Source organism: Lissotriton helveticus, chromosome 7 (assembly GCF_964261635.1).
Source record: "Lissotriton helveticus chromosome 7, aLisHel1.1, whole genome shotgun sequence".
Taxonomy (NCBI): domain Eukaryota; kingdom Metazoa; phylum Chordata; class Amphibia; order Caudata; family Salamandridae; genus Lissotriton; species Lissotriton helveticus.
Genome location: NC_136068.1, coordinates 1,265,435,109 through 1,265,452,779, shown reverse-complemented (window position 1 = coordinate 1,265,452,779; position 17,671 = coordinate 1,265,435,109). Strand labels below are relative to the sequence as shown.

The 17,671-nt window shown below is 51.7% G+C and overlaps 1 protein-coding gene across 3 annotated transcripts in view; it reads right to left on the bottom strand.

Moving 5' to 3' along the window:
* The window catches only part of RAB37 (RAB37, member RAS oncogene family), a 425,057-nt gene that overhangs the window by 177,273 nt on the left and 230,113 nt on the right, over window positions 1-17,671 (bottom strand). The window contains exon 1 of one of the 3 annotated variants that reach the window (XM_078654468.1): window positions 15,503-15,819. The exons of the other annotated variants lie outside the window; for them this stretch is intronic. Within the exon in view, the coding sequence (XP_078510594.1) occupies window positions 15,503-15,622 (120 nt within the window). The 5' untranslated portion in view covers window positions 15,623-15,819. Of the gene's footprint in view, window positions 1-15,502; window positions 15,820-17,671 lie in introns of those variants that run through there. 3 annotated transcript variants of the gene reach the window in all.

Here is a 17,671-nt window from a genome sequence, read left to right as displayed (position 1 = left end):
CCAGGGCTTTAAGTAGGATGAAAAAATTGGGGGGGGGGGGTCTCTCAAAGGAGCGTAACCGATGTAATTAAGGGCGTGGCGTGAAAACATTTAAGCTCAAAATCTGTGCTTAGCATAGTGGATTGCCCGACTGTTATAGTGCGGATATCAGCAACCCACCCCGGAAGCACAATTAGGTACTTAGTACACACTGCAATAAATAATCACGCCACACAAATTTGTTGAAAAACAGTTTGCTGCAGGTTTATTTCATACATGAAGTATGCCAACGTGGTGGGTTAACTTACTGGTGATCCAAGGTCAGCCACTGCTGAGGAACCTGAGCTGCCCACCCGTGTGATGAGCCAAACAGCACCATGGCCAACCCAATCAGCGCTACCAATATCTGGGGATTTTCCCCCTTAAATACTGTGGACCACCAGTCTGACTTTACTCATGCCTTTCTAGGGGTGGAGCATTGCAAAGCAAGCCCCCAGTTGCTTAGGCTTACAACCGCCCGAAGAACTAACGGGGTGCTGATGTTTCCATCCAGGGTACTGCCATAAAGATTCCTGGGGTCTTCTGCTTCTGTCATTGGCGCCAGATATATAAAACAATAAGTGACATTTTACCTACAACAAGCCAGGACTATTGGCTTTGTCACTGATCGTTAGCTGCATAAGATAAATATACAACATGAAAACATACAGCTATGGCTTCGTTGTACATAATATTGAAAATGCTTTAGTACTTCTGTGGCCTAACCTCTAGAGCTGCCGACTTTTTGAAATAGGGTCGAGTCTCAGTGTCGGCTCAACATCCTCTGATTCTGCGCAAATCACTTGGGCCAAGATGTAGGTAATAGCACATTACCGAATGGTAAATACCGAATTTTACTGATTCGGTATTTACAATTCGGTAATTGCTATGTAGCTAAATAATTCGGTAAAAATACCGAATCGGTAATATTCGGTAATTACCGATTCGGTAATTACCGAATCGGTATTTGCCATTGATTCCTATGGGCCTTGAAGCCCATAGGATTCAATAGCAAATACCGAATCGGTAAAATTAACGATTTTACAAGGGGGAAAGGGTGTCACTTTGACACCCTGTTGCACCCCTGTTTCTGGCTTGTGTGCCATGTGACACACAGACATGCCCTTAGGGCATGTCTGTGTGCCACATGGCACAGGTGTACATGCACAGATGTGCATGTACACTGGAATTCGTTATCATTCGGTAAGGGCCTGTGGCACGGATTACAGTGCCACCTACATCTTGATTTACAGAATCGGTATATTTACCGATTCGGTATTTTACCGATTCTGTAAATTTACAGAATCGGTAAATATACCGATTCTGTAAATAAAATGCCCCCTACATGCCAATTCCCAAATACCGGTCGGTAACGGCCGAAATCGGCAGTTACCGACCGGTAATTGGCGACCTACATCTGGGCCTTAATCTCATGGTGCTTGCTAAAAAATACATTAATATGTCCTTGTGTAATGTAACTACTGCTCATGGAAAGCACTTTGAGTTCACGCAAAATAGATCTGCAAAAAAAAGAAAAAAGTTACATAAAAAGAAGTGAACTGCGGCAGGGGTAAGATTTATTTTCCCACCCTGAGGCTGAGTGCAAAAATGGAGAGCCTGATAGGGACCTGTCTCAGCACCTGCTTTTTAGAGCTCCCGGTGATGAGCACCGGAAGGACCCGACCCACTTAAAGCCCTACTGGTCACCATCAGTGATTTAGGGCCTTGGGAGCTCCTATGGGGATGGCTCAGGGGGCACTAGACCAGGGGTTCTCATAGGGTATTGAGAGGGGAGGAGCACAATGAGCTGGGTGTTCCCAGGGTTGTCCCATGCCTGTGAACTCTGCTGGGTTGTGAGGCAGGGGCGGCACCTCCGTTTCAGCGAAGGAGCATCACCCCACTTATAAATCCCCCCAAAGCCCCAGAGATGAATCATAAAATGGTAATTAAATACCATTTTATTTTTCATCCCCGTCCCGAGCAGAGAGTAAGGATGGGGGTTGGCCGCTGCTAAGTGCCAGCATCAGGGAGGAGGGTGGGTTGGTATTGCACTGTTTAAAGTGCACATGTCTTTTTGGCCGGCCGTCTTGCGACGGCCAGCCACACAGGCACACTCTAAACATCTCTTTTTGTTTTATTTCAACGGGTTTTATTAAGAAACTTTTTTTTATATACAGTACAGATATACAGTGGACAGATAGTAAAGGCAATACTGGTGAAATCATGCGCCAAAGGGGTTACATTCAATACAATGTTGACATATTTGTATGACGTACATGTATCGCTAGGTAATCACAAACATGGCAGTAGTTGTCCTAGCTGATCTTGTGTATTGCCCTCGAAGAGGGAAACAAAAGTGGGAAAGAGAGAAGGAAAGGAAGAAAGGGCAGGATGGTTCGTGTAGTCTTTAGTTGCCCAAGCTACACCGGTCGCGGGTCTATATGGACTGGAGGTGTGGGGGTCGAGTCGTCTGCTTGTCTGCCTATGGCGGCTTGTGTGAGCTCAGGTAATTGTCCAGGGAGAGCCACATCTCGCCTTTTGTGTTGGCGTTGGATGAGTGTTTGGAAGTTATGTTGTCCGCCCCCCTTAGGAAGGCGATCCAGTTAATCCAGCTTTGGAAGGATGCCTTCCTTGTGTCTTTCCAGTTCGTTAAGATTATTTTGATGGCCGCCGTGAGCAGGGGGTCTATCAAGTCACTATAATTTTTTAACTGGATTTCGAGGGCCATGAAGGCGGTGGCTATCCCTGGGAAGTCTAGTTGTAGTGAGAGTCCCAGTATGGTGTTTATGAAGTCTCTTATTTTACCCCAGAAGGACTTGACTTTGGGGCAGTAGAAGATAAGATGCACCAGATCTCCTTTTTGTTTGAGGCAGTTCCAGCATAGGTCATTCTCACGTATTCCGATAGCCGCTAGGCGGGATGGGGTCCAGTATGCTTTGTGTAAAAGCCAGTATTTAGTTTATGCTAGAGTTGGGGTGACTTTATTTTTAGTCGTAGACGCCCAGAGGCGGGGTTTCTCTCTCTCGGTGAGGTGTCTAGAACTTAGGGAATCCCAGTATTCTAATGTTTTGGTGTTAAGTCTCGATGCTGCTGGGCTTAGGAGTTTGTATAGGTGTGACGTTTGGTGTCCGACTTTGTTTAGGTCCGCCGTGTATTGCAGTATCGGTGGCGCCCTCTTATTAAACCCTGCTCTCGTGATTGCCGCTTTTATTTTCAGGAAGTTGTAGAATTCAATGTTTGGTAATTTGTGGTCGTGTTTTAGGGTGTCAAATGTGAGAGGGGCACTGGGGCTTTCTAGCTGGATGGGAAGGGAGATGCCTCGCTCATCCCAGGGTATAGTATTTAGTGTCTGGTCGTTGTATTTTACTTTAGAGTTGAACCAGATAGATTCCCAATACGTGTTCTTGATGCTACTCTCCATTCTTTTGTCTACTTTGAGGAGAGCGTTCTTGGTGTTTTTGAGAATGGTGTTGTTGGCCTCGGGGTGCTTGTTTGCTGTGAGTAGGGCTATGGGTTCAAGGCCTTTTAGGATTGCCTTCTCTAGTGACAGCCATACCGGCGTGTACACTTGCCCTGGGAAGAGCCAGTGTATACATTGTTTGGCCAGGCATGCCGTTTGGAATGTCTTGAAGTTGGTGAGGTTGAGGCCCCCTAGTTGTTTGTTTAGTCTTAGTTTCTGCAGGCTTATCCTGGACCTCTTGTCTCTCCAGAGGAATTTGTTTATGAGAGTGTCCAGTTTTCTGTGGAAGTCCTCACTGGTTATAAGCGGGAGCATGCTAAGCAGGTAGTACTCGGCAAGCCAAAGCCTCCAGAGTGCGGTGGAGTGCCGAGTGAGGCCGCTCCCACCAATGCTTGTGCTGCTCTCATGCTGTTGAGAGCAGCACAAGGACTGGCCAAGGAGTTCCAGCATCTGGTTCTTGACTCGACAAAAGAAGAGGTATAGAGCGAGGACGTCGCCAAGTTCGGTACGTTTTATTTGATTTTTCATATTATTGTAGGGTGACCTGGTGGGGCTAGGTTGCTGAGTGCACTAGTTCACACGGTCATCTACCAGCGATTTAGGTGCTGATGGCACTAGATCGCAATTTGAGCTCACTAGGGAATAGTTGGCAGTTTCCATGGTAGGGAATGAGTGCTGGGGGCACAAGTTTGGAAGGGGGGTAGGATAAGGGGTTATTTAACTATATCACGAGTTTGCCAAGGGATCTGTTGGTGATCATGCACTGGTGGCACTGGTTTCGTGGGAGATGGAGCAGAGGGAAGAATGCTGGTGGCACTAGTGAGCAGAGTGATATAGTACAACAACGAGTGTGAAAGGCACTCGCTTTTACACTGATCTGGTGGTGATCAACTGCTGGTGGCACTAGATTGCAGGCTCGTCTGGTGGAGGACTCAGATGCTGGGGGCTCTAGTCTGCAGGCTCATCTGGTGGAGGTCTTGGGTGCTGGGGGCTCTAGTTTGCAGGCTCCTCTGGTGGAGTACTCAGGTTCTGGTGGTTCTAGTCTGCAGGCTCATCTGGTGGAGGACTCAGGTGCTGGTGTCTCTAGTTTGCAGGCTCATCTGGTGGAGGACTCAGGTGATGGTGGCTCTAGTTTGCAGGCTCGTCTGGTGGAGGACTCAGGTGCTGGGGGCTCTAGTCTGCAGGCTCATCTGGTGGAGGTCTTGGGTGCTGGGGGCTCTAGTTTGCAGGCTCCTCTGGTGGAGTACTCAGGTGCTGGTGGTTCTAGTCTGCAGGCTCATCTTATCTTCTTATCTTATCTTAGGTGAAATTTGTAAAGCGCACTGACGCCGAAGCTTCCTGGCGCTGATAGACAGAGTGAGTGAGGGGGGAGCGTGAGTAGCAGAGATCTAGCTAAGAGGGGGGAAAAGGTGATTTTTTAGCAATTTTCTAAAATTCAGAAGGGAAGAAGAGGATTTGATTGAAAGAGGAAGGAGATTCCAGAGCACGGAAGCTAGGTAGGAAAAACGGCGACCGCCGAATTTCTTAGTTTTGCTCTTAGGAGTGACCAGCAGATGACGATAGGCTGAGCGGAGGTTACGTATTGGACAGTGAGGGCGGATGAGGGATTTGAGGAACGCGGGGCCAGAGCAGCGGAGGGCTTTGAAAGTGAGGCAGGCCACCTTGAAAGCTGCCCTTTGGTCTATTGGAAGCCAATGAAGGCTGTGGAGCAGAGGTTTGGCCGATTGCCATCTGGGGATTCCATGAATTAGGCGAGCCGCCTGATTCTGGACAACTTGGAGGCGATGTAACAGATATTGTGGGAGACCGTAGTAAATGGAGTTGGAGAAATCCAAACGGGAGAGTACAAGTGAGATGACGGTTTGGGTAAGTGCCGCAGGGGGGAGAAGATGGCGGACTTTGCGGATCCTCCTAAGTTGGTACATGCAGGATGAGACCACCGCTCCAACTTGGGCTTTGAGGGAGAGTTCGGCGTCAATGATTACCCCCAAACTCTTTACTGTTTTTGCCGGGACGGGGGGAGAACCGAGCTCCGGAGGCCAGAACTGCGGGCCCCAGTGGACGTGACTGAGTCCAGGGAGAAGGAGCTCAGTTTTACCGGGGTTCAACTTCAATTGGTTCTGGTTCATCCAGAGTTGGATGTGATTCATGGCAGCGTGGAATGTGTTGATGGCATGTGGTGAATTGAGTGAGAGAATAATTTGTAAATCGTCAGCGTAATTGTAGACGATGATATCCCATTTCAGAAGAGATTGAATGAGTGGCCGAAGGTATAGATTAAATAAAAGTGGGGAAAGGGAAGAGCCTTGGGGGACTCCGCAAGACGTGGGGATTTTTTTGGCAGTATAGGGACCCAGGCGAACCGCCTGTGTTCTTCCAGTGAGGAAGGACCTGACCCACTCGAGAGCAGCACCTTGAATGCCAGCCTGCCCGACACGGTGGAGAAGGATGTTATGATCCACCGTGTCGAACGCGGCCGATAGATCAAGAAGGACGAGGGCTTGGGAGAGCCCCGCGTCCGCGTTGCTCCTGAGTGTGTCAAGAACTGCCAGGATGACGGCCTCTGTGGAGTGGGCGGGTCTGAAGCCGGCCTAATTAGGCTCAAGATGACAGGAAGATTCAATAAAGTTTGATAGGCACCGGGTGACGTGGGCCTCCATTAGTTTAGAGAAGTATGGGAGGAGGGAAATGGGGCGATAATTCGCCGGCTCTGCGGGGTCGGCACTGGGCTTTTTGAGGAGGGGCACTAGGATAGCCTGCTTGAAAGAAGTGGGAAGAATGCCACTGCTAAGAGACCTGTTAAGTAAATGTAGGATACAATCTGGCAGGTTAAGGCAGATACTCCGCAGGACAGATGGTAGACAACAGTCGTTCGGGGAGCCCGATTTCAGGCGGGTAGCAAGTTCCACTAGGGAAGTAGGGTCTAAAGCAGGAAAGGTGGTGAGGGTCGAGGAGTTATTAGAGGAGATATCCAGTGAAAGTGACTGGGGGAGTGGAGGGATAGACTTTTTAATTTTTGTGATCTTTTCCGAGAAGAAGGAGTTAAGGGTGTCACAGGCCTCCTGAGTGGGGGGTCTGGACAGGGAGGGTTCTGTCATCTGTAGTTAGCTCGTTCAAGACTCTAAACACCTCCTTAGATTTATCGACCGCCGAAGAGATCCTATTGGAAAAGTGTTCCATTTTAGCTAAATTGATGGCTGCTTTGTAATCTTTTCGCGCGGCCAGGTAGGACTGTCTGGCTGAGTCGGAATAATCGCGTCTCCAGATGCGTTCTAGCTGGCGCGTTTTTCATTTCTGAGCCTTAAGGTCGTCAGAGAACCATCTATGGGAATTCCGATGCCTGGTGCAGGGAAATTTGACGAGAGGAGCAAACAGGTCACTGGCCGATTCTAACCAGGAGCCGATGTCGTGTTCTAGTCCGTCGATGTCATTAGAAGGATGAGAGGCTGGGCGGGTGCCGGCCAGGGCAGGAAACCCTGAGAGTCATATGTGCTCCATTTCCGTGAGAGGCCACCAGCCATCAGGGGGGCAGAAATCTGACCAGCGACTGTGATGGTGGTATCCACTAGGTGGTGGTCGGACCAAACGACACAGGGGAGTATGTCTGGTGGAGACAGGGCCAGATTGCAAGTCCAAATCTGGTCCAGTATGTGTCCCTTGATGTGAGTGGGTTGGGTGACCTGTTGAGTAAGATTCAGACTGTTAAAAGTCTCAAAGAGCTCTGTGGCATGGGGACCGGCATTAGTATCGCTGAACCAATAATTTAGATCGCCAAAAATGGCGAAGCTGGAGTGCAGCGTTAGCAGAGTGGACAATTGTTCACTCATAATGGAGGAAAAGGATGGCATAGAATGGGGAGGCCGGTATAGGAGGAGGAAAGTGAGGGTGCCGATGTCAGTTTGCACACTGATAAGTAAGTTCTCCACCTCGGGGAGGGGAAGAGAATAAGAGGTGAATGAGGTGAGTACATGATAAGATGGTCAGCGTGGCGTGCCCTAGGGCCCGGCCTGGCGCGGACGGGCGCAGACGGGCTTGCCTTAGGCGCGCCTTCGGCGCGCAGACGGCGCTCCCGCTGCGCTCGTCCACTGCGCGTCCTGAAATGGCACATGATTTATAGGGAGAGGGCTGGGTGAGAGGAGGGCGTGGCCTCACTAAGGGGCATGGCCTCGGCGAGCGCCGGTGATGGCGCCAAGGGTATCCCGGGTCAACTACCGCAGCAGCGCTGGATCCGCTGCGCGGCGTGCTCGGGTGATTAAGTTTCCGAAAGAGGAGCTTGGAGGGAGCAGAGTGAGTAATTAAAAAGCAGAGAATAGTGACACTCAAAATTTTAAAAATAACACAAATCACGCTCCCGGCTTTCCGCCTCAGGAGGTACAGTCTGTCTGCCCGGCGTTTGTAGTCAACGCTTTTAAAGGGCTCGAAGGGGGCGTGGCCTCACTGAGGGGCGTGGCCTCGGCGAGCGCCGGTCATGGCACCAAGAGTATCCCGGGTCAACTACCGCAGCAGCGCTGGATCCGCTGCGCGGCGTGCTCGGGTGATTAAGTTTCCGAAAGAGGAACTTGGAGGGAGCAGAGTGAGTAATTAAAAAGCAGAGAATAGTGACACTCAAAATTTTAAAAATAACACAAATCACGCCCCCGGCTTTCCGCCTCAGGAGGTACAGTCTGTCTGCCCGGCGTTTGTAGTCAACGCTTTTAAAGGGCTCGAAGGGGGCGTGGCCTCACTGAGGGGCGTGGCCTCGGCGAGCGCCGGTGATGGCGCCAAGAGTATCCCGGGTCAACTACCGCAGCAGCGCTGAATCCGCTGCGCGGCGTGCTCGGGTGATTAAGTTTCCGAAAGAGGAGCTTGGAGGGAGCAGAGTGAGTAATTAAAAAGCAGAGAATAGTGACACTCAAATTTTTAAAATAACACAAATCACGCTCCCGGCTTTCCGCCTCAGGAGGTACAGTCTGTGGAGGACTCAGGTGCTGGTGTCTCTAGTTTGCAGGCTCATCTGGTGGAGGACTCAGGTGATGGTGGCTCTAGTTTGCAGGCTCGTCTGGTGGAGGACTCAGGTGCAGGGGGCTCTAGTCTGCAGGCTCATCTGGTGGAGGTCTTGGGTGCTGGGGGCTCTAGTTTGCAGGCTCCTCTGGTGGAGTACTCAGGTGCTGGTGTTTCTAGTCTGCAGGCTCATCTGGTGGAGGACTCAGGTGCTGGTGTCTCTAGTTTGCAGGCTCGTCTGGTGGAGGACTCAGGTGATGGTGGCTCTAGTTTGCAGGCTCGTCTGGTGGAGAACTCAGGTGCTGGGGGCTCTAGTCTGCAGGCTCATCTGGTGGAGGTCTTGGGTGCTGGGGTCTCTAGTTTGCAGGCTCCTCTGGTGGAGGATTCAGGTGTTGGTGGCTCTAGTCTGCAAGCTCATCTGGGTGAGGAAGCAGGTGCTGGTGGCTCTAGATTGCAGGCTTATCTGGAGGAGGACTCAGATGCTGGTGGCTCTAGCTTGCAGGCTCGTCTGGTAGCTGAATCAAGTGCTGGTGGCTCTAGTTTGCAGGCCAGTCTGGTGGATAAATCAAGTGCTGGTGGCTCTAGTTTGCAGGCCAGTTTGGTGGATGAATCAAGTGCTGGTGGCTCTAGATTGCAGGCTAGTTTGGTGGATGAATCAAGTGCTGGTGGCTCTAGTTTGCAGGCCAGTCTGGTGGATAAATCAAGTGCTGGTGGCTCTAGTTTGCAGGCCAGTTTGGTGGATGAATCAAGTGCTGGTGGCTCTAGATTGCAGGCTAGTTTGGTGGATGAATCAAGTGCTGGTGGCTCTAGTTTGCAGGCCAGTCTGGTGGATAAATCAAGTGCTGGTGGCTCTAGTTTGCAGGCCAGTTTGGTGGATGAATCAAGTGCTGGTGGCTCTAGATTGCAGGCTAGTTTGGTGGATGAATCAAGTGCTGGTGGCTCTAGTTTGCAGGCTCATCTGGTGGAGGTCTCGGGGGCTGGGGGCTCTAGTCTGCAGGCTTGTCAGGAGGAGGACTCAGGTGCTGGTGGCTCTAGTTTGCAGGCTCATCTGGTGGATGAATCAAGTGCTGGTGGCTCGAGTTTGCAGGCTCATCTGGTGGAGGACTTGGGTGCTGGTGGCTCTAGTTTGCAGGCTCATCCGGTGGAGTAAGCAGGTGCTAAGTTTGAGATTGAGTTCAGAGGACACTTGTTCAAAGAGTAATCTTAAAGTGATCAAGTACTGATTATACTAATTTGAAGGGTGATGTGGTAGAGCAATGGTTCTTAACTTGTGGTCCAAAGACCCCTGGATTGTCTGCGACTGTTTTACAAAATTAAAAAATACTGACATTAATAAATGTATTCACAAATAAATTAGCACAATTGAAAAACTGAACTTTTTTATATTTGATGATGAATTAATCAAAAGATGTCCATATTTGTGCATTTTTGGTGTTCCAGTTTGATATTTTTTAGTATTGTTTTTAGGTTCAAATCATAGAAATTGCTTAAGCCCAGGGTCCCCAGCTTCAAATAATAACTCGGTGGGGATCCCCGGATTCCAGTAATGATTCAGCAGTGTCCACAGGAGTCTAAAGGTTAAGAACTGCTGTGGTAAAGGATTGAGTCCTGGCATTAGGTTACAGCCTGATCAAGCTGGGATTCATTGCTATTAGTGTCAGTTTGCGGGGGGATCTGGTGGGGATTGAGTGTTTATGGCACTAGATTTCAGGGTACCCCAAAGGAGGCTCAAAAGTTGATGGCACTAGTAAGTAGGGTGATCCAATAGAAGATCAAATGTGGAGGGAGTGAGTTTGCAAGGTGAGCTGGTGTTCGGATTCTGGTGGCACTCGTTTGAAGGCTGATTTGGTAGAGGATCAGGTGCCAAATCAGTAGAGGATTGAGTGGTGATGACACTAGTTTAGGGAGCAGCCTTGTGGAGGTTAAGTCCTCGTTGCATTAATTTGCGGACTGATCTGGCAGAGGGTCGAGTGCTGGTGATTCTCATTTACAGAGTGATCTGCTAAGGATAAAGTGCTGATGGCACTTGATTGTGCCTGATCTGCTGGTGATCTATGGATGGTGGCAGTAGTTGGGAGACTATGGGTTCTCAGGGTACATTTGCAGGCTCCTCTGGCGCCAGATTGAGTGCTTCTGGCACTAGTTTGCAGGGTGACCTGGTGAGAACAGAGTGCTGACTGCACGTGTCTGCAAGATACTCAAATAGAGGATTTAAAGCCAATAACTCTAGCAAGCAGGGTAGCCCGGTAGTGGCTCAAGACTCAAGGATGGCACTAGTTTGCAGAATTAACAGGTGGAGCTAGGGAGCTAATGGTGCTTGTCTGCACGTGGATCTGGTGAGGGAATGGAGGATAGGGGACAATGGTTTACAGGTTGACCCAATAGAGGATTGAGCTCTGATGACACTAGGTTGCAGGTACTTGAACAGAAGAGAGAGAGCGAGTCTTGATAGCACTCGTGAGCAGGGTAGTGTGTCATCGGATCAAGTATGGTTGAGATTATTTTGTAGGTTGAACAGTTGGAGTTCAGGAGCTTGTGGAACTAGTTGTAGGTTGATGTGATTGAGGAAGTGAGGGCTGGTGGCTCTAGTTTGCAGTCAGATCCAACAGACGGTTAAGTGCTGATGGCACTAGCATGCAAAGTGATCTCATGGGGATCAGCTTTGCCGGATGATCTGATGGAAGACTGAGTATGGATGACACTAGTTTACAGAACGATCTGCTTGGGATTGATTGCTGGTGCCACTCGTTTGCAGGCTGGTCTGGAAGGGAAGTGGGTGCTTGTGACCCTAGTTTAGTTAACGCCCTGGAGCGGCCTGGTTTAATGCTGACGGCATCACTGAGCAGGGTGATCCGGGGGAGTTTCCAGTGTGGCGGACACTGGTCAGCAGGGTGAGCCAGCAGAGGGTTGAGTGTTGCTGGTGCTACAGAGCCAGGGGTCCTGTAGTAGACTGAATATTGATGGCACTGGTGAGCTGGCTGACCCATAGTCACCCACCCAACAAACACCACAGTAACACAGTGACTCTACAACGATGCACGGAAAACATCTCCAGATGATATCAAAGAGCACCGGCTGTAACTGCCAGTGTGTGCATACCACACTCACATGATCACCCACCCACACGACAAGCTTCCTCCAGACCAGAGGCAGTCACGTGGCTGACGATAACAGAGCAGAGGGCTTGCATCAGAGATGAGAAGAAGGCTTCTCCCGGGCGCGTGCAACATCCTCCACGCTACAAAACACGCCCTCACCACAACTCTGCAACATACCCAGCGCCCTGCTACAAGAGTATGCCACAGCACAATCACCCACTCAAAGCATACCTACTGCTTCCACTGAACTCGCCGTGCACACTTGACAAAGAGTGTCACTGCACCCTCCACTCAAAACAACGCACCCACGTCCTCCTCCTGTCACCAGAGCATTGTTTCCAGACTGTACAACACACCATGCACCACTCCTCCCCCCGCTACCCTCTCTCCCCCCCCCCCCCCTGCCCCCCCCAAACATACCCTACATCTTCCAGCCTAGAAAACATACAGTGCATCCCCCTCCACAACGTATCCTAGTGCCGGGCAGAGCTGGCCCTTTTAAAGAACTGATATACACCTGTCCGACCACGGGTACCGCTGGAGAGTCAATGGAACTGAAACAGCCTGGACCAACCTCTGCAAGCAGGGGTTCAACTCCGAACTGAGCAGAGGGTTCAACTCCGAACTGAGCAGGGGGCTCAACTCCGAACTGAGCAGGGGGCTCAACTCCGAACTGAGCAGGGGGCTCAACTCCGAACTGAGCAGGGGGCTCAACTCCGAACTGAGCAGGGGGCTCAACTCCGAACTGAGCAGGGGGCTCAACTCCGAACTGAGCAGGGGGCTCAACTCCGAACTGAGCAGGGGGTTCAACTCCGAACTGAGCAGGGGGCTCAACTCCGAACTGAGCAGGGGGCTCAACTCCGGACCAAGCTCAGGGCTGCGGCCGGGCAAGCCCTGAAGCAGCGGAGCCAGTGTGTCAGGGGCCCTGGTGCAAGGAAGGAAATTGGCCCACTGGCTGCTCTTTGAAGAATACCTAAAGCAATAACCATAGCTCAGTGGGCCCATAGGGCCCCGGTGCCACTGCACCAGCTGCGCCAGTGGAAGGTATGCCCCTGACACCCAGCACGCAGCACTTTGAGCCAATGCTTCAAAGTCCCTGTGCGAGATGAAAGCGAGCTGTCAAACTGCCATGCAATGGCGCCCTGAGGCCACACCTCGACATTCGCGGCACTCCTGTGACCTCCTCATACTCTGCATAGAAAGGTTCTTGTTCAGCAGGTTCCCCCGCAGTCTGGGCGACGTACAAAGCAGCACGAAACCACCGACGGCCTGTGTGAGGAGAGGGTCTGCTGATCTGATGGAAGCCGCTGCGAGTCCCCTCTGGCCGCCCAGGGGCCCGCGAGTGCTTTGTTCTTGTAGATGTGACCCAGCGCTATGACACACAGGACTACGTGTGCCTCACGCTACATTAACACCTGTCAAGAAATACATTCAGACAATGCACGGCTGCACTCCTCGCTGTACAACACACCACGGCGCCTTCCTCTAGAAAATACCATTTGCATCCCCTTCGTAACACACCCTGCATCCTCCACCGTACAATCCTTGCACCACTGTGTGGAGGACACCACTTGCAACCTCCAGTGTGCAATGCATGCACCACTGCATGGAGAACACCCCGGCATCCTCCGGGGTGTAATGCATGCACCACTGTGTGGAAGGCACCTCTGCATCCTCCAGTCTATAATGTGCGCACCACTTTATGGAAGACGCCCCCTGCATCCTCCAGTGTGCAATGCATGCACCACTATGTGGAGGGCACCCCTGCATCCGCCAGTGTGATATGCATGACCACTGAGTGGAGGATATCCCATGCATCCTCCAGTGTGCAATGTATGCACCATTGTATGGGGTACATCCCCTGCATCTCAAGCGTGCAATGCATGCACCACTGTATGAAGGACACCCCCTGCATCCTCCAGTGTGCAATGCATGTACCACTGTATGAGGGACACCCCCTGCATTCTCCAGTGTGCAATGCATGCACCACTGTATGGGGGACACCTTGTGAGTCCTCCAGTGTACATTGCATGCACCACTGTATGGGGGACATCCCCTGCATCCTCCAGTGTACAATGCACGCACCACTGTATGAAGGACCCCCCTGCATCCTCCAGTGTGCAATGCATGTACCACCGTATGGGGGACACCCCCTGCATCCTCCAGCTTACAATGCATGCACCACTGTATGAAGAACACCCCCTGCATCCTCCAGTGTGCAACGCACGCACCACTGTATGAAGGACACCCCCCTGCATCCTCCAGTGTGCATTGCATGCACCACTGTATGAAGGACACCCCCCTGCATCCTCCAGTGTGCAACGCACGCACCACTGTATGAAGGCCACCCCCCCTGCATCCTCCAGTGTGCATTGCACGCACCACTGTATGAAGGACACCCCCCCTGCATCCTCCAGTGTGCATTGCATGCACCACTGTATGAAGGACACCCCCCTGCATCCTCCAGTGTGCAACGCACGCACCACTGTATGAAGGACACCCCCCCTGCATCCTCCAGTGTGCATTGCATGCACCACTGTATGAAGGACACCCCCCTGCATCCTCCAGTGTACAATGCATGCACCACTGTATGAAGGACACCCCCCCTGCATCCTCCACTGTACAATGCATGCACCACTGTATGAAGGACACCCCCCCTGCATCCTCCACTGTACAATGCATGCACCACTGTATGAAGGACAACCCCCCTGCATCCTCCAGTGTACAATGCATGCACCACTGTATGAAGGACACCCCCCCTGCATCCTCCACTGTATAATGCATGCACCACTGTATGAAGGACACCCCCCTGCATCCTCCAGTGTACAATGCATGTACCACTGTATGAAGGACACCCCCCCTGCATCCTCCACTGTACAATGCATGCACCACTGTATGAAGGACACCCCCCCTGCATCCTCCAGTGTACAATGCATGCACCACTGTATGAAGGACACCCCCCCCCCTGCATCCTCCACTGTACAATGCATGCACCACTGTATGAAGGACACCCCCCTGCATCCTCCAGTGTACAATGCATGTACCACTGTATGAAGGACACCCCCCCTGCATCCTCCACTGTACAATGCATGCACCACTGTATGAAGGACACCCCCCCTGCATCCTCCAGTGTACAATGCATGCACCACTGTATGAAGGACACCCCCCCTGCATCCTCCACTGTACAATGCATGCACCACTGTATGAAGGACACCCCCCCTGCATCCTCCACTGTACAATGCATGCACCACTGTATGAAGGACACCCAAATATCCGCAGCTTAACACATCACAAGTACATCCTACAGTACACAGCAACGTGCATCCTCCACCCAGCAAAATACAACCTGCTCCCTGAAATCTACACCCTTGCATCCTTGAGCTGTAAATCACACCCTGCATCTACATACTACAACCATGTCCTGCACGCTTAACGATATACTTACAATACCAAACACCCTTCACTCTCCGTCTACCAAAAACACCCTGCGCCCTATAGCCTTCAATACAAGCCCACTAAGTACTCCCTGCAGCCGTACAATACACAACAAAACTTGCACTTTTCATCTTTACAATACAAAACACATAGTGCACACCCCACTCCGTGCATCCAACAAATTAAACCATGCATCCATGCATGAAATAAACACACGCTGCATCTTCTCTTCCACGGAGCACCCCTGCATCCTTATAATGCAATAGACACCCTGAACCTGCCACGAGGCGAAGGGCAGGTGGGGAGACACGCGAGGGAGCAGGGTGGACGAATGTATGAATGAGGTGCGCGAGAGGGCGGTGCGAGAAGGAAGGGTTTCGTTACTGAGGCGCCTGTGGAGGGGGTGTGTGGAGAGGCAGTGAGGTGAGGTAAGTGAAAGTCGGTGGGGTGGAAATGGAAGCAGGTGGGGTAACTTAGGGCAGTAGTACGCCGCGCATGGGCTGACACGGACCTTGAAAGATACGTCGTAGTCCTCGGAGCCGGAGAGGCTGCGGCTGACGGGTCTCTTGGAGGGGGCTCCGTTCTCCGCCCCGTCTGGACGCGCCCCGTGTGAGGCCCGCGGGCCCGGCATGGTCCCGGCGAGAGCAGCGGCGGAGCGGAGGGCGGCCTCCCACGGGGAGGAAGAGGGAAGGAGCGCGGCCCCAGCCTCGAGAGCAGACACCCGGGCACACCCACTCACGGGGAGGAGGAACACCCGCAGCGCCTCCCATGAGGGACGCAGCGCCCGGGCCCACCCCGAGAGGGCCAACCCGGCACCGTCCCTCCCTGGGGAGGGGGAACACCCGCAGCGCCTCCCAGGAGGGACACCCGAGGCACCCTTCACTGGGCGGGGGGAACACCCGAGGCACCCTTCACTGGGCGGGGCACCCAGGCACCGTCCCTCCCTGGGGAGGAGGAACACTGTGCCAGTCCCCGGGAGCGGTGAGCCCTTCTTCCAGAGATGACCCCAGGGAAGACCACCAGACAGCAGATACAGAGCCCCAAGGGGAGGAACACTGAAATCCACCCACGCAGACAGGGCCGGCGCTAGGCATTTATTTATTTATTTATTTGTGCGTTTTTATATAGCGCGGACTTTACCCGAAGGTGTCAGAGCGCTTCACAATAGGAACAGAACTGATACATGAGAACATTACAAGTGAACAAAATACAAAAGCAAACGTTACATTAAATGAAGCAATAATGTCAATCGTGAGCCAACAAAATACAAAAGGTAGCAAACGGTGCATTACAAAAGTGACAATCGTGAACCAACAAAATACAAGAGGTAGCAAACGGTGCATTACAAAAGTGACAATCGTGAACCAACAAAATACCAGAGGTAGCAAAACGGTGCATTACAAAAGTGACAATCGTGAACCAACAAAATACAAGAGGTAGCAAAACGGTGCATTACAGAAGGAAAGAGTGACGTGTGCAGGTTACAAAAGCGTACAAAGTAAACATAGAGGTATAATACTGCAAAATATGGAGGGCCCTCTAGCACAAGAACAAACGTTACGTAGGCACTGGTGGCACTAGTGCAGGTATCGAAAATAAACAAATGTAAGAGGTAGAAAACAGTGTGTTACAAGAGAAAGTGACGGGTGCATGTTACACACGAGTACCAAACACAGGTAGAAAGATAATACCGCAATAAATGGCCGACTCTCAAACCGCAAGAACACACTGGGAGGACACTTCCATAGTCATGTACAGTAGATTTTTCTATAATGGAAGCTAATAGAGAGGGCATGGATTACATTTGGAAGTCTCTTTGAAGGAGGAGAACTTTGAGGTTAGTTTTGAAGGCCTGTATGGCATGGGCAGCGTGGGCAGCTGCCCAGGGCCTCGCACTCAGCCCACCAGCATGGGGCCCGCACTGATGCATGTCCTGTTGTTTCCCTGTCGAAACACTAAAAGTGACGTGCATCCAGGGTCCATACGAGGGGCGAGGCCTAGGGGAGGGAGAAACTTCCCCATGTCCCAATTGAAAGGAGACCATTCAGAGACACTGCCGGACGCCCATTGTCCAGCATATTAGCGCACCCCATAGTTTTAAGTTTTAGCCCACAAGCAATTCTTACACCTATCCTGTTGAAGGTATGAGAGTTGCTTGTGGCCTGAAAGTTAAAACTGGGGGGGGGGGGGGGCGCTAAAATGCTGGACTATGGGCCTCCCGCAGTGTCTTTGTACTGTATCCTTGCAACGGGTCACTTATGTAAATTAGAGGGGCTTCGCACATTCCCTCTCAAATCCTAGAACCAGCCCGGCACGCAGACATACCAACTCAAGAGGAACCAGCAACTTCCTGGGTGAGACCACCCTCCACTACCGCATAGTGTAGCGCGCAGAATCCCGTACACCTCAACACGCACCCGGCGACGCCTGTTCGCTCTCCCACCTCCCCTGCCGCTGCCCCGAGGGTCCCCGTTCGCAGTGACCCTAACTGTCCCTTATCGTGAAAGGCCTTTAGCACAGGCGAGCTGGGTCCAGGCCCAGGGCACCACTATTCTGAGCGGCACACAGAGCTGTGTGCACTTGAGGTAATGCCAACAGCAGCACAGCAGCTCCCCCGTTGTCTTGCTCCAGCCTTGTCCATGCCCCTGGGTGCTCGTTTCTGTCTGCCTGTGAGTGATGT